This window comes from Electrona antarctica (genome assembly GCF_951216825.1).
Source record: "Electrona antarctica genome assembly, chromosome: 23".
Taxonomy (NCBI): domain Eukaryota; kingdom Metazoa; phylum Chordata; class Actinopteri; order Myctophiformes; family Myctophidae; genus Electrona; species Electrona antarctica.
In genome coordinates, this window is record NC_136804.1 from 25,341,338 (window position 1) to 25,366,073 (window position 24,736).

The following is a 24,736-nucleotide window of genomic DNA, read 5'->3' on the forward strand; positions in this document are numbered from 1 at the left end:
ATCAAACGGTGGTCCGTTTAAATAATGGACCTTGTCATGAAAAAGGTTGAAAACCACTGGCGTAGAGCCTCTATGCTTATTACTTGCACTGTACTTGGTGCATTCTTTTTCAATCTACACCAAATCTCTTTACCAAAAATAGCAGATCTACAAGCTCACAACATATGTCGCAATATGTTGCGACATATGTTGTTAATAAGGATACTGATGCAAATGACAATGATTGTCATAATGGCATAAATAGCAGTTTCAATTAAATTGACTTAATCACACAAACAAACGCTCGCTTTACTGTGTTTATCGGAATCGGAAATCAATGTAAATGTCAAAATTCTTTATTGGCATGATAAGATATGTCTTACATTACCAAAGCATGTTACATATAACAAAACAAATTATAACATTGCATATGCAGAGACAACAATAGCAAACATCCTAACAATACTGAATAACAAGCAATATAGTAACACGGAGACAATGATAACGGTGATATGCAGCCGTTTAGTGACTTTGTCTAGCCAGATTTCCTTGGCATCAACTGAGGGACAGCCAGTGGACAGAAGGTCCACTGGCTGTCCCTCAGTTGATGGCAACTCCACGCATATTGTGCTTCCAAAAAGGTGCATTTAGACCAGTGGTTTTCAACCTTTTTCATGTCAAGGTCCATTATCTTTTCTGCATTGAGCCACGGAGTCACGGACCACCATTTGATGAGATTTATCCTCTCAGACCCAAAACGTAGAAGATTTTGTTATCGATGGATTCCATCCAATTCCATGCTGTATTGACGTGGTACCATTATTAGAGAGATACAGTAACAGGCAAACGTTGATCAAAATAACAATTCTTACACTGGCTTCCTGTACATTTCAGGGTTCATTTTAAAGGAGAATTCCATGCTAGAAGGCTTTCTTACCTTTATAGTTGTTACGTCCCCACCAAAGAGGTCCACGTGTTATTTTGTGCAAAAGCGCATTATTGGCTATTTCCCCTACCATAAGCCCTCAATGAATTGAATTGAATTGCATTGAATTGAATGGGGCATTGGGGTGTTGTGCTAATTCGCTTATTTCCATCGCTCAAAAATCTTCATAATGTAAATAGTATCCCAAGGTGGCACACTTTATTATTTATTTCGATGGAAATAAGCGACCCAACCCCCATTGAGGGCTTATATTAGGGGAAATAGCCAATAATGCACTTTTGCACAAAATAACACCTGGACCTCTTTGGTGGGGACATAACAACTACAAATAAAGGTAAGAAAGCCTTCTAGCATGGAATTCTCCTTTAAGGTCCTGGTGCACCTATAGAGCTCTACATGGTCAGGCGCCAAAATATTTAACTGACCTTGTCCAGCGGATAAGGTCTGCGGATCAGGGTCTGTTATTTGTTCCCAGCACTAGAGTTAAAACGAAAGGTGACAGAGCCTTTCAGGTTGTAGCGCCCACACTGTGGAACGCTCTTCCACAGGTCTTGAGATCCGCAGCTTCTGTGGACATTTTTTAAGAACAAACTCAAAACACTACTATTTGCAATTTTGCACAGGCATTTCCAGACGTTTCATGATGTTGTGTATTGCTATTTTTCTGGTTTTGTTTTGAGATCAATTGTATAGGCTGTTTTCTAGTCAAGTCTGTACTATTCTGTTTTTATTTTTGCTTGTTTTTGTTTTTATTCTCTGCATGTAAAGCACTTTGTGAGTTTTCTCTGTGAGAAGTGCTATATAAATAACATTTACTTACTTACTGTTCTCCTAGAACGTAAGTAATAGTAGTAATCGTAGTAAAACTCATTAATTCTCTCCTTTGCTCCTCCCTCTCTCCCTCCCTCCTTTATAGTTCCTCGGTGCCGCGGAGCTCACGGCGTTCATCGAGGGCTACTTCCTGAAGAACATGGCGCTGCTCATCGAGCTGGAGACCTTCAAGACGCTCCTGTACGAGCCCCTGGCGCTGGCCGAGAGCCCCGCGTCCAGCCCCGCAGGCGCCGTCTGCAGCACCGACATCCTCCAGGACCTGGAGCGGACGCTGGCCACCCGAATCCACTCCATCCACCTCTCCACCTCCAAGGGCTCCGTCGTGTGACCGGCTCCCTCCACTCAGAGAGCCCCCCCCCCAGCCGCCCACCCACCACCCGATAAAATCCAACTGTCTCGTGCTATACAGCCGATCCACCCGGCCGCCATGTGTCCTCCTTGTTGCTGCTGGAGGAAGCTGCTTCTTGGCGTCATTGTCAGGCTTCTCTGTCTCTGTCAACTCTCCCGTCACGCAAAACTCTTGCAGGGACCACCATAGCGTTATAATGACACAGGGTGGTAGAGGAGGAATATTAATGCAACACCGTCACTTGCGTTGTCACTTGTTCCGAAGCAAACACTGCGATTTTTCGCAGAGGCTTGAGCACCGTCATCGAAAACATCCCCTTGACAATTATCGCGATGCGCACACGCTTTTACCTTGCCCTGATCATAATTATGAAACGTGCAGGCGTATTTCATACGGGAGATGCACATGGAATACGCTTTAAAAAAAAAGGCAAATCAGAATTTTGACTCTTGATAAATGCAACTTTTCCATCAGCAATTAATCTCTTTAATGAGACACTGGTTTACACACCGTTACGCATTTTCTTTGTGGGAGACTTAATACTGATGAGGTGACATACAGCATTATGGTCATCATGAGACATACCAAAGCACCATCACAACTCTGTCAGACACAGCAGCAGATGCAGATCATACATGTAATAATAGAAGGGAATAGTAGCAGAGGCTATATTATGATAACCACTTTGACCCTGGCCTCCCTGTTGTGGGGCGTGTCATTATGGGAGACAATTTCCTAAAATGTTCACTTCAAACGTTTTCGAAGATTTGGGAGAATAGTGCTTATAAGTGGCTGATGGACATGGGTGTGTTTCAACTTGCGTTGTTTATATGTTGGATATATTTTACTGTGTTCTCTACTGTGAGCTGCGGCCAAACCGATCAGACGAACTTCACAACGACCAATACTCCCGTGCTTTTTGAACAACTCTCTTCCACCTGACAAATCCATAACTGGTTTGAGCTGGTTTGAACTGGTTTGAGCTTGTTGACGTTCAACTGTAAATGAGACTTGTGATCGTTTCATGGAGACTGTCATCAATTTGCATGGTCCCTCCCTCAACTAAATTGTCCTGATATTGCTTCTTGGGCAGAGTTTACTTCACTGACTACTACCTTTGGACAAAAGTAAGGCATGCTCCGCCTGCTGCTTTCTATCTATAGCAAACCACACATTACCAAGAACTGGAGATGGAACTGGAATGATGAATTTCTAAAAGAAGTTTGATGCAGGCTACATACGGCCTGAAAGTACTGTCTAGTACTAGTCATGTTTTTCCTTCTTTTTTGTACAGTACCCACATGCTTGGCGCTTAACACCACCACGCTCAACTGAATGTGTTCGTCTGTGTCCAAGCTATATGCTTCCGTTTATGCAAAGTTGCATGTTTAATCTGTGTGTATGTGTGTGTCTTATGTTTTGCTTTCTGTGTGTGTGTGTGTGTGTGTGTGTGTGTGTGTGTGTTTGTGCGTGTGCGTGTGCGTGTGTGTGTGTGTGTGTGCAGTCAGTGTCACAATGTCCTTGTGTCATGTAGAGCGAAAGGAGAGCGATAGGACAGTGTAAGATGACTGTTTAGCAGCCTATTGAAGTACTTAAAAATTGTTTCTGTATTCCTGATGCATTCTGAGGAAGGAATTGCAGTTGATTATATTGAATAATCCAGTAGAAACTAGAAAGTACATTTGAATGCATATATATTTGAAATATCAGTTTAAATTAATCTGTAGATAACATTCATTCAACATTCATTGATAACTTGAAATCTACCACTAAAGGTATATGGACCAAACAGACACAGACATGGCGTGTGTGTGATGTGATGACAATGACATTTCAGATTAATTAGAGCTGCATATTAGCACTCTCATTTGAATAATGAAAACACCACTTTTGATGGATACTGTTAAGTGTGACTACTTATGTTTAACCACTTTCACCTTGGCGTCTCTTTTTGGGCATGGCATATATGTGAAATATTTTCAAAAGGTTTAAACATTTTCTAAAGTACCATATCTTCAAGCGTTGTGAGTGCGAGGTTCTGCTGTTTTTGAAAGAAATGTAAATAGGGGTTATTAGCGGTTTAAAAAGCCCTGTTTGACATTACATACATTTCCCATTTACTAATCCCCATGTGTCCAAATTTGTCAAATTTGTGTGGAAATTTAAGGATTGATATTCTCAAATGTCACACTCTCTTTAATTTTGCTGGGTGGAATGTGTCTAGTGTGCAGCACCTACCTAACCCAAACAAACAGCAAACACCTAAACTAAGCTGGGCTTCAGAAGTCCTACAAACATTGAGCGAAAATAGAAGTCCTACAAGCCAACACGTTCTGACGCATTGTAGTGTGTGTGTGTGTGTGTGTGTGTGTGTGTGTGTGTGTGTGTGTGTGTGTGTGTGTGTGTGTGTGAGATTGGCTGCTTATGGTGAAGACATTTGGTGTAGAGGGAAAACGCTGGGGAACAACAACTAACAATAAGCATAGACCCCTGGGAGACCCTGTTCAACTAAGTGCATAGGGTTTAGGTGTAAGTGTAGATGTCTATAAACTGTATTCATGTTTTTTGTGGTGGATGTCTTTGATACAGTATGATACACACAGACAAATAATGTTGTAGCACACTCAAAATTACTTTCAAATTAGTTTTGGGTCAAACACATTTTAGCTTGGGCCTATGGGTAAATAGCAGGCCCATTTAAATCTGTAAATAGTTACAGAAAACGAAATATATTCACCAACTTTATTTTCTTACCTACATGCATAGCGCTATATATTTTATTTTACATTTCCACAGCTATTTTGTTTTACAAAAATGTAAAAGATTGTATAAAAATATTCAAATTAAGCAATATTCCCTTGAGTTCTATTACTTGGTGCAGTATAGTGCAGTATACTTAAAATATTACAGAAAGATGAACTGAATTGAAATATCCATGAAAGCAACTGAAGAACTCAGAATTAACCATGTTCCTTTGCCATTTCCGTCACTCATTTTCCATTAATCTTATAACTTTAATGAAACTTCTAATAAATTCCCTTTTGAAAAAAAACATCTAATCATAACACATTCCCCACTTGAAGACCTCAATTTATTTAACTACACAATGATTAAAAAACAAATAATAAAAAAAATACTTGACCATAGGCTTTAGTCTCCATGGAAACAAAGGTTTATTTATAGATAGATTCAAGAAGGTGTCGTGCACTGTGTTTGCTAGTGTTACTTGGTCAAAAGGGGCAATACTTTTAGAATATGCGTATTTGTCTTTTTTTCTTTTTTTCTGCTAATTATTCAAATTGTGTAATGAATCTAAGCCTAGAACAGAACACACAGTGAGATTGATGTCTTTGTCTGACTCTTTGTTATGACACCAGCAAATAAGATTTTTTACTATGGGCCTTACAATGGATCCAAGGGTAAATCAGTGGTAGATTGGCATGGCTCTTTTTGTTCAATGTCGTCTGGGATGTGCGCTGTGCACCAACTTTGTCTAATCAGAGACTATTCTCTTAATTTGTCAAAGCATTTATTTGCCTGTATTTTTGTTCCTGCTAATCAGCAATGTTTATGGTAGTTCCAATTGAAACATGCATGGACTATTTACTAGATTTGGAATCCAGGGGGATACTTTTGCTATTTTTACTTTGATGAGAACATGTATATTGTACAAAACATATATATATAAATATATATAAATATAAATTATACATGGTGTGAATAGCAGGGATTTGGTTGAGCATAACAATAAAAAAAGGAATAGTACACTCATGCAACAGTGCAATTGTTCCATGACATGCATTTGTGTACAGTCAATAAAACGATCACTTTAAACAATATGAATTTGTCTTGTTAATTAATTTGCAGTATGATTATTGTTATCAATACAGTTTTCCTAAATTCCTACATCCATGGTTAGTGTGCCCTATTAATAAAGAACAGAAAGCCCATCTCTTCCACTTCAAGACTGTATACTGTGTCTGGCTCACCTACCTATTTTTCGGCACGGACACTGTCCTACAACTAAGGAGCCAGGACACCACACCATCTTCGATGAATGCAGTTGTTACTTGGCTAGAGGCCAGCACCAGAAGGATTTACTGATCACTTTACTTTAACTGAACAAATTAAATGGCTCGAGGTACTAAACATGATGGCAGCTCCCCTACAAAGCCAATGGAATGTCTGGAGTCTCGAGACTGTTTGAGAGTCGTAAAAGATGGGCTGGGGGAGAGGTTTGGCTTTGACTCCTATTTGGGGAAGGGTTAGGGTTAGGGGAGGTGGGGGGGGGGGTTCCTTTCTCTGCGTCTACACGTCTGTCCCCCTTCTATTCATCTGTATGTATGTATCTCTCAAAACGGTTAATCCTTGAACAAAGCCATTTGAGAGCTAACATGCAAATTACACAAAAACAAAATCATCTGAAAGGCAAATCAAATATTCTTTCAGATGTTTATCCTTTTCCTCTGCTGTATGTTGGCCTGGTCAAGCAGGCAATACTGTAATATAGGCTAATTTCATTTAATCCGGCATACAATGTGAAACTGGTATATTAAATGAAGGGCAAGTATCGAATGGAGTTGTCAGTGGCAGTGAGACTCCGGTATTCCATGAAGCGGGGCATGGTGTAGGTGTAAGCAGCATGGCCTGGCCTGGCCTGGTCTGGCTGACAGTACATAGTCCATAGACTGGGGGTGAACCGGCGCATTTTGGCATCTGCCAGACGCAAGCGGAGGTTACAGGTTGAACACAAGATGCGGTTTGGACAGCAGGGTTTGGGAGCTGTTGGTACGGCCATTGGTCGGAGAACGCCCGCTGTTGCTGAACTGTGTACATTAGATTGTGACTCCCCATACCATTTGATATCACAACGAGAAGCGTTCAACTTATCTAGAGCTCTTCTCAGCTGCAACTGAGCACCACACACCCCAGCCAGCTTCTGTTGGTATTGAATACCCAGAGAACGAAGGGTGCGTTCTGCTTGTAACTTCTCTCTGCGCAAGGCATTAGCAAGAGACTGATCTGAAAGAGTTGAGGAGTAAAGAGACCACGAATAAGAAGTGTAGTGATATAAAAAGGAAAATATAATATAGATGAGTTTTACATAAGATAGGTTAACATCATTTAAATTTCATCTCAGCTTTTTTCAAACTGTGGCATATTTAAATATAGCACCTCTCTGAATGAATCTTTCCATCATTGGTATTATAGAACCTGAAACTGGAACAAAGGGAGCCAAGAATAACATTTTAATTGCTGGTTTAGAAACATCTGGTAAATAGCAGTCTGTCAATTCCTTAGTAGCACAAAAAAGTGGATTCCCATGTGGAAGGATTTTATATTTAAAGGTATATTTAAAGACAGTTACCTTTCTGGATTCAAAGATTTCCTAACTTGCAAAGTAAATTCCTTGATTTTGCTCAGCCTTATCTGCCCTTCTCGCTTCCTCCAACTGCATTCAACTGACTCACTGCAAGTTCAACATTGCTGCAAAGCAATTGTTGTAGTTTCCACATGATGGTGCTAAAGTAAACCAAGCGCTTTGTGGAATTTGTTTAAGAATGCACAGCACACAACTGATAAACAACAACTTGAATTACACCAGCAAAACACAAAATGACAATAGAGCAACAGCATTACATATGAATGCACTGCATACAACACAAGCAGCAGCTCAGCAAATACATCAAAAACTAGGTTCCAATCCAGAGAGAGAGAGAAAGAATCTAAGAATGAATGAATGAATGAATGAATGACTACATGATAGACTTGAGTTTTGCCACCAAGCCAGTCATGATTTTGAACTAGCCTTGAGACCACAGGCGTTAGTCATGAACCAATACAGCCACCCTTTCACATTGTGTCACAACCTTCTTCAACATCAGCTTGTTAGTACAACACACGCACACATACATTCAATTCCAACTGAACATTTGGAATTGATGACTGTTCTGTCAAAGCCCAAAGGAAATAGAAAACTCACTAATTGTGTGACCAAGAGCAACATACACATAGAAACAAACAACACAACACAACATACACAAACATAAGAATCACATCAGCATTCAATTACACTACAGAGCCACAAACAGTCACTGAAGTGAACAATAACATGTTTCATAGGATAGCCACCCAGTCATTGGGTCCCAAAAGCAATAGCCTACATTACTACAACAGCTTAGATCACATTCATATATATAGCCTACACAACATACAACACAACATACAAGCAGCCGCAAAGAAAAATAAAGTGTTCGTACGTACTTTGAGCAGTCTTCTATGACTTCTTCAGGCTGAGCAAGTGATGATGGCCCAAGGTCAAACTTTGGAACTCATCACGTAGAGATGGAGTCCCCCTTTCGCTTCTCTGACAAGCCCTCTGGAGATGTCTAGTCATCTTCATCCTCCATATCTGGCTCCACAGGCTTTCTTTCCCTGCTGTCCCTGTGTCATCGACAGCCTCATTCTCCTGGCCTCCATCTTCTCACTTGGTGTTCACCCAGATGCTTGTTGGTAACATGTTCATTCTGGTGTGTCGCACAGTGGCTATGGACTTCTGTAATAATTAGATTGTCTGTCATTGTATTGATTTAAATTGTAGCCAGGGCCTGCTTCAGGGTCCAGCACTCAGTTTGCTGTCATTGGAGGTACTGTTGTCTGTGATAATAACCTCAGTTGTCTTGGCATTAATTGTATTGCAAGAGACAAACCTTGACACAATCTCAGTTGTCTTGGCATTAATTGTATTGCAAGAGACAAACCTTGACACGCTCTACACACACAAATGAGGAGCACCTGTGCCAGGCTGCATGGTCAGGAAGATGCCATCTGCAATGGTGCAATGCTAGGTCTGTTAATGCTTAGTGATACGGAGCCATGGTATTGCTCCCCTTATACACACCACGCCACCACCTACCCTGGCAGTACCTTTATATACAAAAGTATATATGTGTGAGAGAGTCTGAGAGATGATGATATTCTTGACATCTAGTCTGGACTGGATGGAAATGCCTCGATTTAGCTAGTTAGCTCTTGGCTGAATGTGGCGCCATCCTGTGGTGTTTGTGGCGTTTTTGCCTGGAGGAACTCCAAAACATCGTCCTAACGATGTCTTCCGCCTTTTCACGGCGCTCTTGTATACTCTCAAGACACGAAACGGGGTCTGAGACAAATTTTTCGGCATTTGTGTTGGAACTAAAACAACGAAATGGTGCATTTTAAACTGTAGTCTGTTATGATTTAGTTACACAAGTACATCCGGCCTATTCGCATCGACTGCGCAGTCACAGCATTATTATCGAGCCGCCCTTCAGAGTGTTGCCATGTCCGGCTATTATAAGCGACTTTGCTCTTGTTTCTCTCCAAACAACGTTGCTCAAGTTCAAGGTTGTGTATATTATTGTTACATTTGTATTTGTATGTAGTGTAACATAAGAGTAAAACGTACTTTTGTTTGGCTTACTTCAGACAGTGCAGCAGCATAATAACAACAACAACAGCAACAGCAACAGCAAAACAGTTTAGCTTGTTTCTAAAGTGCTTTCGTTTCAAATCTACTAATTCTGCATACTGTGAATATGCTGTGCCCGCCTGCCAGGGAGGGACCCCCATACACAAGATTAGATAAAATGTTTGTTTTTTTTTGTTTTTTTTTAATGTCCCCTTTCTAAAAATAAAATAGCCAAGGTCATGCTCATGTTGCCCCAAATTAGTGATTTCCTGTTTTTATAGAAGCATATATTTGTATGTCTCTAAATGTTCTGATCCAGCACAGTTTTTGTATTGACTTGTGCTTTCGTTTGAAATGTACCCATTCTGCATACTGTGAAATACAAATTTCAATCAATCAATCAATCAATCAATCAATCAATCAAACAAACAAACAAACAAACAAACAGTCGCTTCTTTTGGGCTTGGTTTCATAGACCCGGTTGCTTAATGCTTATTTCTCTCACGGCATCTGGCAAAAGTGCGCCCTTCCATCCTGCTGTTCCTCCCCCGCCAACCTGCATCACACGGCCGGCCGGGCGGACCGACCGTTGGTTTAAAAGTAAAACACCTCCGCTTTATAGGAGTGCTATTATTATATTATTATTTTCTAAATCAAGATGCAATCACCGGAGCATGAAGCAGGGAACGGTAAGGCAATACGAAATAATAATAATTAAAAACGGTTGAATTCGTGGCAACTTCTCTTAGTTTCCACGTCTAGGATTGTTGTTGTGTGCGCCCGATTTTCAACATGGCGTACCCCGTTCGGAGATGACGACGAGCCGAGCTAGATGCTAAGTAGGCTAGCCAGCTAAGCTAAAAAGAAAACGATCATCTCACTCAATGGCCCAATTATGAAAACATAATTGTGACATGTCATTCATTTTGACATGTAGTTTAGTTACTTAGGTCAGTGGTTTTCAACCCTTTCCCATATGAAGGCCCATTATTTATTCTGCATTTGAGCCACGGACCACGTACCATTTGATTAGATTTAGCCTTGCAGACCCAAAACTAAAGAATATGTACACATTTCCATGCTGTATTGATGTGGTAGTACCATAGGAGAGAACAGGCAAATAACAATTCTTCTACATTCTCTAATTGTGTAGACTTCTGCAGATGTTTAACTATAATTTAACTTGAGTGTGTAAAATGAAAACAGTTAAAGATCTATAAGGGTCCAACTCTCCATTTAGCTGTGGACCACCTGGAACCCCCTCAAGGACCACTGGTTGAGAACCACTGACTTGGGTAAACATCCTGCCAGTGGCATCCAATTCGTAAATCCTATTAAGTGCAACATTACTTCCTCTGTGAAGGAAGGTAGACTCGGCTTTTCTTTAACTTTTAATTCTTAACTTTACATTGGTTTCTCTGTGTATTTCTTGGCGATATTCTACACACCTATAGCCATTAATGGCAAAAAATAATGCTGTGATCTATTCTACACTGTTCGATGATCACAGCATCCTTGTGTTCAATCAACATTGAATTATAGGATAAGATCATGATAGGCTTGTGTTCAACATTTAATCATAGGACAACAAGATGGATCATCTTCCCAACATGTGGGCTAAGATATTGCAAATGGGCCTACAAATAATTGGCAAAACATTAAGGTTGTATTAATATAAAACAACTAATGTAAAATAAATGTGATGGTGTTTTTTTTTACCTTGAAAATAAGTTGTCATTGTGATAATGATAAAAAATAGGAATGTAATCCTCCTGCTATGTTTAGTTCCATTGATAGTTTGATACAAGCCACAAGCCAGACAATTGATATAGCGAAAGCCAGAAAACAATCAATTGATTGAACATTAAAATAAATAGGGGGGTCAAATACCTTTTTGGACACGTACAGAGGAGGGATAGTGAGGGATAGTGAGTATATCGGTAGAAGGATGTTGAAGTTGGAACTGCCAGGCAGGAGGCCTAGAGAAAGACCAAACAAAGAGAAGATTTATGGATGTAGTGAAAGAGGACATGAAGTTAGTTGGTGTGAGAGAAGAGTAGGTAGAGGACAGGGTGAGATGGAGGGAGATGATTCGCTGTGGCGACCCCTGAAGGGAAAAGCCGAAAGGAAAAGAAGTACCTTTTTTCAATCGGACTGGTTTTCCAATCATGCTGCGACATGTCATATCTATTTCTATCCCCACACAGTTTCCCTGCCTTTGCCCTCCCTGCGCCTTTTCATCCCACCACTGAGGCTGGTGTCCGCAGCAATGTGGCAGGTCGTCCAGATGGGGGACGTGCAGGAGTTTGGCCTGCTGGAGGAGTTCATCAGCACTGTCACAGACATCGTTCCAGAACTTCTGAATCCAGATCAGAAAGCCCAGATCCTTTTGGGACTTAGATCCAGGGTGAGACTTTGATTGATTCAATATTTCAGTGAAATTTGGTTGAGGGGCACTACGCTAGCCTGTCCTATTCCCAGCTTTGCCTGTACCCAGACATACGTGGAAAGAAAGCAACTAGAGCAGGCATCTCTTCCTGGTTTTTAAACAGCTGGTGGAAGGAAATGGTATCCGTTTATTTTGCCGACGCTGCAAGTTGAAGCCGCACGATACTGTCATTTCCATCCACCAGCTGTTTAAAAACCCGGAAGAGACACCTGGAATAGGCGCTTTCTTGACACCTCTTGATGCTTAGGCTGAGGGAGCAATGTGTGTGTACCCCCATAGCGATGATTTGATTGGCTGAGCACGGAATGTGATGTATGATAAGAGCGCCCCTAACTTCACACAAGTGTGATTTTTAAAAACACCACATGGATGAGACACAAAAAAGACAAAGGCGGGGGCACGGTGGCACAGTCGGTAGTGCCTCACAGCTAGAACGTCCTGGGTTCGATTCCCGCTGGGGACGCTGTGGGTGCTGGGGGTTGTGTTCTCTCCTCCAGCGTCATCAGTGCCCATACCCGAGGTGAAGTTGGCGAAAGGGCCTTTCTGTGTGGAGTTTGCATGTTCTCCCCGTGTCCCCTAGGGTAGGTACCCTCACAAAAAACATGCAGTAATCCTGGTCTCTAAACTACCTCCCCTAGCCAGCCAGGGTGCCTGATGGAGGAATAACGTGTTCCTTCCACGTGCTACGTCCGGCCGGGGAAACTCCCCCCTGTCAGGTGAAAAGAAGCAGCTTGGACTTCTCATGCATAGAATCAAGCATGAGGTCAGTCCGTTGCCCCCCCAGGTTGGCAGAGGAAGTGTAGTGCCCAGGATTACATTAGATAATTGACACTGGGTGAAAAAAATGGGTTGCAAAATCGTAAGATAAAAATTATTAAAAAAAAAAAAAGCCAATGGCTTGTTTCCATTGTGGTCCAGTAAACAACTGGACAAACAACGGTGCAACGAATGATACAAAATATTAAATATATTTCAATTTCAAAATAAATCCCGATCCCGACGACCTTTGCTGCGTGTCACTCCATCTCTCACCCTCTCTCCCCATTCAACTGTATACTATCAAATAAAGGCATAGGAGAAAACAAATCTCTTGCTGCACACAATCATGCAGAGCCTTTTCAGCTTGGTGAGATTGAGAACTGACCATTCTAATGTTGATTTCACAATGGCTACTATAGCTATATGGACTGTTAGAATTAAAGGTACACATCTAGAGTTTTCAAGAGATGTGCTGATTGTGCTCAATAAATAAATAATTAGCATGGGGGGGGGAAACACAAACGACTAATCAACTAACACAGTCTTGGTCGACCAACACCAAACTGACAGGTTAGATGTTATAAATCATTCTGGGTAATAAATTATGCTACATATCAAATTTGTGATTGATGCCCAGTTTTTGTGTTTCAGGTGGTTCTTGATTTGTGTCGGACTGGGCAGATTACGGACACGGAGACCATTGAGATGCACCTGGAAAGAATCAGAACCTTGATATCCACTTGGGCATCACAGGTTTGTTTTTCTAGAAAAGCGATACAATATTTGTCCATGATAGCATATGCAATAGATAACTTGATTGCACATTTCATCTTGGTTACTTTACTTATTTTTGGCACCAACCAGATTTTGGTTATGATGACGAGTCAATCAATACATCACTAGCAGATGGGCTTTATTTAATGTGTGTGTTTTTGTTTGTTCCAGCCCTGTTTTGCAGACGTGGAATTTCCCAGATCAAACTTTGTCGATCAAATTGAATCCTTTTTAAAAGACCCTGACGAGAGGGAAAAGTTCTTCCAGGTTAGTGACATTCATCAGTGTTTGTTTCTTATTGTTGATTATGACACATACTCTAGTGCAGGGGTGGGCAACTTTGAAGATGGATAGGGCCACTATAGTTCCAAACTCTCTCTAGAGGGCCACATTGCATATTACTCAAAACAAGTCTCACTGCGCCACGTTTTGCACTTGTAGATCTGCTATATTTGAATTGAAATTCTGAAAAGTAACACGTTTATTTAATTTCAAATGCATTTAGTTATAGCGGTTACTTATGTTAACTTTATTAACTTAAATGCAAATACATTTGACATAACAAAAGACGTTTGGAATTGTAACAGCTGAAATAAATAAAATATCAATATTCGGATTTTAACCTGCTCTCCGCATTAAGTGATGGTGGTGGCCGCATGTGGCCCCCGGGCCGCCACTAGCCCATGCATGCTTTAGTGTACTGTCCTTACTATAGTTTTATTTGTACTGTTGAACACCCTTTCTGGAGAGGAGAGCTGGTGTAATGCAATGCTTTAAGTCACAACGGAATGGTAATTATTTGTTCTAGGAGACATTCCCTGTGGATTTTGGCCCTGATTACGACAATGCTCTACAAATGCTCATGCTGGACTTCCTGAACCGACTGGAAAGACTCTTTCCTGTACCAGACCTTCAACAGGTACTTGAACAATGTTGCACATGAATAACGTCCTACACCTTCAACCTACCTTCATATTACATCATCGATGGGGAATCCAGACTAAATGGTAGCCATCGTTCTCACGATAATAAAAATCTAAATATGTTCATTAATGATGATGCCACTGGTGGACTGTCACAGGTTTCTGAACTGCCCACAGCCCTCCTATGAGACACAGACGAGTAGAAAGAAAATGTGGTATTTCATCATGAACATTAGTGAGGACCAATTTATATGAAGATAGGTAGAAAAGTGATGAAGTGGTGCTTTAGGTTTAGTGGTAATGCTGTTTGATTGATCTCCATACCCCTCTGTCTGTGTTCCAGACTGCCTCCATGCTTGCTGCAGTCCCGTCCGCCCTGGAGGAATGCGTTAAGTCTGTTCCTGACCCGCGACAACTGAAGGATGTGCTCCGATACCACACAACACTTCTAGGACAATTGGATGTAGTCGGTGAGTCTCCTCGCACTGTCACGCATACAATTATCTGCATTGTATGTAAAAATGTAATAAGACTTGAGGCGTTTTTTTAAAAAGAAATCTTTTTACAGAACAGTTTGTGAATGTGCGTATAATGTATGGCCTCGCAAAGTAGACGAATCAAATCACACATTAGGCCTTCATTGTCTTGAGCAAAGATGTGAATTTAATAATAACCTTAAACTAACCGTTTTAGATTTAATTGATTGTTTTTATGTAAAAAAAAAAAAAAAATTAAATCAATTAAGGGGGACCAAAACATTCCTGGGGTAAAACAATAAGAAGAGGAAATCTAACCGTGGCATAGAGCGCCAAAGTCCTGACGTCACTCGCTCATCTCTTTGATTCCCCTGGTTCACAGAAGTAATTTCTCTATGGAGAATAACATGGGGTCATCTTAAAATCGTTTCATATAAGCATTGTGGTCCAAAAATAAACAAGCTGTCTCTGCGTTATTGTCGGGGAGGTGTCTCTGTATCGTTTGCGACCGTCAGTCCCTCATATATGATAGTCTGTTTCTAGCGAAAATGTAACTAATTCAGTAGCAGTAACATTAGCGTTTTCTCTGTCAGTTGATTCTTCATATCCATATGAGAGTAACGGCCGAGATGACATGTTTATTTTTCAAACACAGTTCTTATATGAGGTGATCTAAAATCCCCTTATGGGGATTACAATGCAAATAAAAAGTACATGAACCAGTGGACTTAGCGCCCTCTACCGATATTGACGTCAGACTTCGGTGCTCTATTAGCAATACCTTTAACTAACTTCAATGCTTGCCCTTTGGACATTATTGTTTTGAAACTATGCTCGATACATTGTGGGATATTACTACACCATGCAGTTAGCTCTGTTTTCATTATAGACAATTGTGGCAGTGTAGTATGCTGCTACCCTGGAACCTTTGCTAAATTACAGCACATACTGAACGTAATAGCTTTCTGTTGATATGTATTGTAATTTTGAATCTATGTATTGTTTTCCTCCTACAGATGAAACGCCATCTTCCTTTGGAAACTGCATTCTCTCGGCTCTGTCTCTCCCTCAACTGGAGAAGGTTGTGATTGATGCAGACCACATGCAGTTAGAGACTCCAGCCGAGCAGATGCACGGCTGTGTGACTGTGCAGGTGGAGGGTGAAACAGTGACTCTGTTGGACTACATAAAGATTGAACAGCCAGCGGGTTTGAGTGAAGAACAAGACTCTGTTAAATCAGATGTTCAAGACGGATCAGTGACCGGTGAGGGAGCTTGTGGGCCAGGCGAGGAAGACTCATCCGATCATGACACGCCACACAGCCTCAAACCAGCGTCTTTTCAACCACTAAAACAAAGCAGAAGACTTCAGTTGAAGAGGCAAGCTTTAAACGAAAAGAAAAATGACAGCTCTTCAACAAGAAAGAGGCGGAGACAAAAATTCCCAAATGACAAGACCTGTCCTGACTGCGGCAAGACTTTCTTGCGCGCTACTGCCATGCGACGGCACCAGGAAACGCATTCCAACACTCGTCAACTCAGGTACAAGTGCCCTGACTGCGACAAACACTTTAGGGATCAATATGACATGACTCGACACAGCATGCGTGTTCATGAGAGGGAAGTCATGATCAGCGATGAGGCTGAAGAAGTAGAAATGGAAATAGTTGAACCGAGCACTTCTGACACACCAGACTCCAAAAACTGCTCTCTGTGCGGGAAGTATTTTGCTCGCCGGGTGGATATGAAGAGGCACATGAAGTCCCATTCTGAGGACCGTCCATACAAATGTGCTTACTGTGGGAAGAGATTCAAACATCTGTACGTGTTAAAGAGACACCAGAAGGAGATATGCAAGAGCAAAGACCTCCAAACAATCAACCTGGTGGGTAATGGTACAACGGCATCGGACGTGGGAATGGCGTCTCATGAGTGCATAACGGACGGCAAAATTTGTCCCATCTGCAGCAGGATCTTGCCATGCAGTGCAGACATGACAAAGCACTTACGATCTCACACAGAGGAGCGTCCCTTCATCTGTATTACTTGTGAGAAGGGCTTCAAGTACAAGGACACGTTGAAGAAACATCAGCTCATCCACGGTCACGAGGGGATCCGAGAGGAAGAGAGCAAGTCTGTGGAGCAGATATTGGCCGAAGCGGACAGCAGTGGTGGTCCTGATCAAAAGGACGGTGGTCTGGACACAGCTGCCGCTACCATGGGAGACAACCCGCCCGCAGAACAAGTTGCCAAAAAAGCGAATAAAATACATGTATGCCCCGTCTGTGCACGGGCCTTTGACAGTAAGAAACCACTTAATAAGCACATGCAGTGTCACACGGAGGATCGGCCGTATCATTGTGTTCATTGTAAGAGGCGCTTCAAGCACATGCACGGTTTGAAAAGACACCAGATCTACGCCATCTGTCATAAAAAGATTGTACGATTCTCGTTGAAAAAGGAGCAAAAAAGGGGATCCACCCAGGCGGCATTGACCAGTGACCAGGGTGCACCCTTCAAGATACCAGTCTGGTGTTCCAATTGTGGCACGCACTTTGAATACCTCTCGGCTCTGAAGGAGCATCAGGAAAATGTATGCAAGGTGGAGGACAAAGAGATCATGAAATGCGATGACTGCGGGAAAGAATTCAAGAGCATGACCATGCTCAAAGTCCATCAGAGAATTCACAATTCACTCTATTGCAAAGAGTGCGGAAAGATACTCGCAAGTGAAGCTGCCTTTGAGAGACACAAGCTGATGCACAAACCCATCCAGTGCACGATGTGTGAGAAGACCTTCACCTTACTGAGACGCCTGAGGGAACACTACGAGAAGCAGCACAACTTCACCGGGCCATTTCCTTGTCCTCACTGCGACAAGACTTTCTCCCAGCTGTCCTACCTTGCCGTCCATGAACGGGTCCACAACGGAGAGTTCCCCTATGCTTGTGACATGTGTCCGGATAAGTTCAGGTCTTCCAACTGTTTGACGGTGCATCAGCGCAAGCACACCGGCGAGAAGCCTTTCCTCTGCTGGCAATGTGGGAAATGCTATCGCTCGGCGTCTGAGCTGTCGGTGCACATGGGGACGCACTCTGACGAGAAGCCCTGGGGCTGCACGCAATGTGACAAGGCCTACCGGACCAAGCTGCAGCTGACCAACCACGTTGAGCAAGTCCACATAGGCGTGAGGTACCCCTGCAACACCTGCGGGAAGCAGTTCATGAAGGAGATCTCGCTGAAGCGACACGAACTCATCCACACGGGCGAGAGGCCACATCAGTGCATTGAATGTGGCAAGACCTTCCTGACAGCCAATGAACTCAGACTCCACACCAGGTACCACACCGGGGAGCGTCCGTACAAGTGTGAGCAGTGTGGAAAGGCCTTCATCCAATCGGGTTACCTGAAGTCACACATGCGAATCCACACAGGAGAGAAGCCCTTTAAATGTGACATATGCGACAAAGCCTTTAGGTTGTCCTATCATATGAAAAAACACAGGCGGACACACACAGGAAAGCCAAAGAGTCATGTGTGTGAGGAATGTGGATTAGCTTTCACTCACAAGAAATCACTTTGTGAACATTCACTTACGCATGAAGTGAAAATCGTGCCCGCATTCACAGAAGTGAGAATAGAATTTCAGTAGTACGTTTTTTGTTTTATTTTTTATATATTTTTGCTACCCGTTATGCTAGTCTCTTCAGTTCTACCACCACTACAGCATATTTTTTTAAAGTCATAGGTAGGGGTGAGTACCGAACCTCGGGACCAAGCAGGAGCCCAACCGAACATACTGAGTACCAGCCTATACCAGGCAGGTCCAAATAATTCAATTTCGGTTCTTTATCGGTTCCCACAGACACGCAATCACACGCTATTTATTTATTTTCAGGCCTCGTCCGAAAGTTTAACAAAGTACACTCAAGCTACAGAGTGTAGAGTAACATTTTAAGTCTCTATACAGAGGTTAAAATCGAACCAAAATCCGGAACCGTTAGGAACCGGAATCGATAAGAAGTACCGGACTCATAAAAATCTTAATGATACCTATCCCTAGTAGTAGGTACAACTATGAATTTGTAGAAAATATGGACGTCTTTGTTTTTATTTTACTTTTCGTTCTATTTTTGGCTGGTAGTGGCATTATGTAAAAGAAAGCTTTCCTATTAGGCATGTAACGATTCACTCAAGTCACGATACGATCTTTAAGAAATATATCCGCATATCTATGCTTCTCAGCACATTTATGTAATAAATAAGGGAAACTTGGAACTAATTTTACATTTGTTACAGACAGATTTTGTCTTGCGATGCATTGTTACATTCCTATGTACCAGTCTGATGTGTGTGACCTATAATGTATAGTATACATTATAGAGGTTAGTACCAGTGATCTTTCTTTGGAGTATTACTTTGTATTGCTGAATTAAGCTAATCTGATTTGAAATAAATGGAACTTTGAAGATCATTTCTTATCTTGAATGTTTATTTTCTTTTTGGACTATTGCTAGCTACTCTTGGGCAGAAAGTAAATTCACTGACATGTCAGTGCTGCTGTAGTGTACATTGTGCTTTAATACATAGTCAGACTTTGTCTAGTATTTGTTCAATTATTAATGATGACTGACTAAAAATATAATTTACTATACTGAATGTAATTACTAATATGTGTTTACTATTTTGCACTGGCTGCACTAGCTCAAAAGTACTGGCTCAAAAGTAACATGCCCATGTGAATGGGTGCTCAGTCAGTATCTGTATAAATACAAATCACACCTGTGTGAAGTGAGGGGCGCTAATATATTAAAGTTAACTCATGTTGATTAGGTGATGTAAAACAAACGGTGCCAACACAAACATTAAATTCTCTTTATGGTTAATGGCATTTAATGTTTGTGTTAGGGACAAGATGACGTAAATTTTCCCTTCATTGTCAATGGCATTTTTAACAAACAAACATTGAACTAAAAACACATTAAACCTGTATATATGTCTGGTTTTCAGCTAGTATCTGTATGGTTCTAGCACATGTAGTGTACTTTCTCAGCCACATGGTGTCAGTGTAGTTGTGATGTTGAGTCTACACTTGATAGTAGCACAGATCTCGGCCATAATGACACTCAACAACCTAACCTAGTGGATTAAACAAAAAACATGGTTTACTGTGGTGGAACAGTTTTATTTTTGCAGTGTGTTGCAATACTTCCAAGCTAACCTTCATTACAATTGTGACAACAGACGCTGTAGACAATTTTTGCTGTAAATGCACTCTGACACTTCTCGATTTTGAAAGTGAATTTGCAGTCTGTGCCACCTGATTGTAAACAAATCTGAGCGCCTGGGCTCATGCCAGCTCAACCTCAGCTAGTGCAGCATCTCTGCCTGGATTCACAGAAAACCGCTCTCTCTCAAGAAATCAAAGGCGAACTGAGTCAGACCCTATCCAGAGAGTGTTGGGAGCAGATCACTTTTTAAACCCAAAGCATATTGATTTATATGGGCCTGTAATTGCTTCAGTGTGTCCTGGATTACTCCCCCATAATTGAGGCCTGGCGAGGGCTCTCTTCCTAGACATACCCCTGTGCCAGGCAAGTGGGCAGAGAAGCACCGCACCCACTCTGTGGCCCCACCAAACAGTCAGCCAGCCTGCCAGGGAAAGAGCAGTGGCTCGTACCCCCAAACCGCTCCTCATCACTGTGGGGTGAGTAAACTCACATGGTGCACGGCGTGCACAGTGTGTAATCCTTAGTGTCAATTTAAAGATGCAATCTGTATGTTGTTTTGTGCGGATTAGAACAGACCTTCTAAAATATAAATGGTACATACTACTTCTAAGATGGAATCATAAAGATGGCATGCCGTGACCTTTGTACTATTTCTGTTTTTTATGTGTATCTATGGAGTTTAGATTACTCTAATAGACCCCCAAGGTGTGGTTAGAATATTGAAATATGTCTTCCCTGTGTATTTTTGGTTTCTTCCTGAATACAGCTCAAAGCCTTTGAGTCAAAAGGCCCAAACGAAATGACAGTGAGATAGATCACAATATCATCCGCTCCCCTAACCCCTTCCCCTTCATCAACAGCTGTGGGTGCGGCTTTAGATCAGGTGGATCACCACCCATCGCCACATAAAAACACAATTTTTATCTTTAATCTGATTGGCCATGGGAGATATTGCCCGTGAGCCAGCATCACTTCAATGCAATAGGTGTCCTATACCCCAGACGTGCCGGTCAAATTTTCTCAATGGATGAGCAGGGAGACCACCTCCAACCAGATGTGCTAGTTATATTGGATTAACATATTCTACCATACAGATTGGTTATTTTTTTGAGTATGTTAATACAATATCATTTGATTCAATCAAATAATTCCCGGATTGCAGCTTTTAGAAGGGACAGATTAACCCTCACGAGGGCCCCGGGGCCAGTATTTAGTATATTGAGGGGGGGGGGGGGCATAGTGTGCGTGCATGTTAAAGTTTTGGGTTTTTCCGTTTTAAAAAAAAAATCATTTTTACCTAAATGTAACACAATCAACAGCCAATGAAGGTCCCCAGGAGCCCTTTTCAGGGCCTCAAACCCACTACCACGCATTCCAGTTTCCCTGAATGGCCCCTGGGCATCAAGGGTTGGATTGGGGTGAGTCCCTGTGACATACTAGTGTCATGGACAGGGGATGTACATCAAGCTGGCTCACACTAAGAAACAGGAGATAGGCTCCTGCCATTATGGGCCTCATGGCTCTGCAAGGCTTACTTACATTTGAACGATTTCACTGTGTATGCCATTTCTCTTCACTGAAAGGTAGGCCTACCGTGTATGCAGGGTATATGTCATCTACTCATCTTGCAGCAAAATCAGTAACATTAAAAGCGTATTTCGTCGAATTCGTCGAATGCCATATGCATTCAGTTTTCTCTCCAGCATAATCGCATGCATATTAGGTGGTTGTGGAAACCCCCCGGTATATCCGAACATCATTACAGTAGGCTATGCGGTACATATTATTGTCTCTTTGTTCTGTTGATTCTGTTTTTCAATTTCATTGATGACTCAGTGGAACATTCCAAGGTTTTGTAACAGCCTACACGAGTTCCGACAGGTCTCACGGCCATCATGGTGCCAGTAGTGTCATTTGCATTTGTTAATAATCCCACTGTTGGAAATTCCCTCATTACTGAAACATCACGGCAACATCAAGACATAACAAAGTGAAGGGAAAACATCAGTACACGATAGAGAAAACGGTGAACATACTGGCATCGGTCCGCTGCTGTCAACATGATCCCCAAATTGACTAATTTGTCCATGGCATGGCGTGCCCATTTCAAATAATGATTCTGCCCTACCCCAATGATATTCTGAAAGTAGACTTTGATTTTAGGAAATGATATTGAAATAAATTGTTAAAGGAGCCCATTTTCAACCTTACCTTTTATATAATTATTCCTTCCATCAATTTCTGTCTACTCGATCTACGTCTTATTTGGTGGCTATGGACATTTCAGAAACCTGCCCGCCTACCAAGTATCAATGACATCATTGATGGGGATTCGCTTCCTGGAAAGTTAACACACTGAAATAGAAGCCACTGTTCTTGCATTAATACACTAAAAATAGATTTAAAAAGTTTGAAAACTTGTTTGAAATGACCAAACCTACCTACTGATGATCTTCTGAGACACGGACCGAATGGTACCATCTATCTATAAGCCCAAACCACACCAGTTGCAACTCCTTGCAACAAAACCGTTTTAAGGTCAACCACACCAATGCAACTCCTTGCAACAAAACAGTTTTAAGGTCAACCACACCAATGCAACTCCTTGCTACAAAACAGTTTTAAGGTCAACCACACCAAAGCTACTCCTTGCAACAAAACAGTTTTAAGGTCAACCACACCAAAGCAACTCCTTGCAACAAAACAGTTTTAAGGTCAACCACACCAAAGCAACTCCTTGCAACAAAACAGTTTTAAGGTCAACCACACCAAAGCAACTCCTTGCAACAAAACAGTTTTAAGGTCAACCACACCAAAGCAACTCCTTGCAACAAAACAGTTTTAAGGTCAACCACACCAAAGCAACTCCTTGCAACAAAACAGTTTTAAGGTCAACCACACCAAAGCAACTCCTTGCAACTGCCATTGGGGATAATTGTTGCATGTTGCCAGGAGTTGCATGGCGTATCATTATGAGCTTTAGTGAGAACCAACTATATGAAGCTAGGTTGAAAATGGATGAAGTGGTCCTTTAAGAATGGACATAATACTTTTTGTGTGATTTGTGTGGTAGATTAAACTACCAATCAATTGGCTGAGGGTCCCCTGGAACCCCCCAACCCCAAGGACCCCTGGTGGTCCCCAGACCCCACTTTGAAATCCACTGATCTAGGCCGCTTGGAAGCTGCGTAAAGAAAATGGATTGAGTCCAGCTCCATCGTGTTCTCCACTGAAAGTGACCGTGCATGTGTGAGGCCAGGCCTTCAGGTTTTCGTTTTTTTGTTATGTAATACTAATAACAGTTTGTTAGTTTCTGAGAACTCTGTGCTACAGTACGTATTCTTCCATCCTCTCGCAGTAATCCAGATTCCAGCAGGTTCGGCGATCACAAAGTCAAACTATCTGACAGAAGTTTTCTCCTTTTTTTTCTTTTTCTCATTTCAATAGTTTGATCATCAACAGGCGCCACGGAATTTCCTTCCCTCTTTGCCAAAATAATTTGACCCCTGCATGTTACTACGGAAACATGGAGTATCAAAACAAGCACCCCATTTCTCGCTTTGCTCCATGACGCACCTTATTTCTTCCATATGAACGCTGTATGGCATGCTAATGCCTGCTTTCTGCATGCATCGTACAACAATGTCGAGGCTTGTAGATCGGCTATTTACAGTGAGCAACATTGCTGTAGGACAAAGTATACTGTAGCTCATACTTAAAGGTATATTCAGTGATTTGACTTAATCTAAATATCACTTATTGTTTCTTTTTTCCTGGATAATCCTCCCTACTATAGAGTGTGCTGACCATATAAGGAGTTCCTCCCTGTCCCCAGTGAGCCCCTGGGGTCAAAAAACCCTAGTTTCAGTTTTGGTGGCGGGTGGCAAAGCCTTCATCCAATCAGGATGAGAGAGGCCTTCCTCCAATCATGATCGAGTGGGGGCGGGCCTTGGTGCACATGCTGTTGGCCTGTTGCACTTCCCCCACTGTAGAGCTTGCATGTGCACATTTTGTTACCGGGGCGGACTGGGTGGTTTTCCAAATCACTCAAATCACTGAATGCTCCTTTAAAGGGCTCTGATGGCATATCATCGCCAAAAAACCCACGTGCATTAGTACCACACACAAACTCAAACAAGGTGGTACCACACCCAGTTGTCTTTTTTTCCCCCCTTTTGACTGAAAAAACACATTTGAGAAAGTAATGTACAAAGAAGACAAGGCCCCAAATTACCCCTACAATCACTTGCAACAGATACCCTAATATCCTCTGACTAATCAGGAGTGTGTGTGTGTGTGTGTGTGTGTGTGTGTGTGTGTGTGTGTGTGTGTGTGTGTGTGTGTGTGTGTGTGTGTGTGTGTGTGTGTGTGTGTGTGTGTGTGTGTGTGTGTGTGTGTGTGTGTGTGTGTGTGTGTGTGTGTGTCCGCGTGTCCGCGTGTCCGCGTCCGTCCGTCCTCATGTGAACCTCTGTGTGTGCCCAGTATCCCCAACCTCACGCATCCCCTCCTAGCTTGAGTACCAGCCCTGCACCCCCCCCCCCCCCCCCCCCCCCCACACACACACACACA

The 24,736-nt window shown here is 42.1% G+C and overlaps 2 protein-coding genes across 3 annotated transcripts in view; both read left to right on the plus strand.

The window, feature by feature from the left end:
• The window catches only part of LOC306916080 (ankyrin repeat and BTB/POZ domain-containing protein 3-A-like), a 214,217-nt gene extending 208,273 nt beyond the window's left edge, over window positions 1–5,944 (plus strand). Inside the window, exon 17 of the mRNA XM_079493809.1 lies at window positions 1,842–5,944. Within this exon, the coding sequence (XP_079349935.1) occupies window positions 1,842–2,084 (243 nt within the window). The 3' untranslated portion in view covers window positions 2,085–5,944. The remainder of the gene's footprint in view (window positions 1–1,841) is intronic.
• Window positions 5,945–10,055: 4,111 nt separating this feature from the next.
• LOC306916587 (uncharacterized protein) lies at window positions 10,056–19,410 on the plus strand. 2 transcript variants are annotated; one of them, XM_079494519.1, is made up of 7 exons: window positions 10,056–10,244; window positions 11,763–11,962; window positions 13,415–13,516; window positions 13,709–13,804; window positions 14,346–14,456; window positions 14,804–14,930; window positions 15,953–19,410. In XM_079494519.1, exons 1-7 carry the CDS (start codon window positions 10,214–10,216, stop codon window positions 18,586–18,588), a joined length of 3,303 nt encoding a protein of 1,100 aa, XP_079350645.1. In that variant the 5' UTR covers window positions 10,056–10,213; the 3' UTR covers window positions 18,589–19,410. The 2 variants fall into 2 exon arrangements, with proteins under 2 accessions (XP_079350645.1, XP_079350646.1); XM_079494520.1 differs by lacking the exon at window positions 10,056–10,244 and adding an exon at window positions 10,690–10,850.
• Window positions 19,411–24,736: the final 5,326 nt, after the last annotated feature.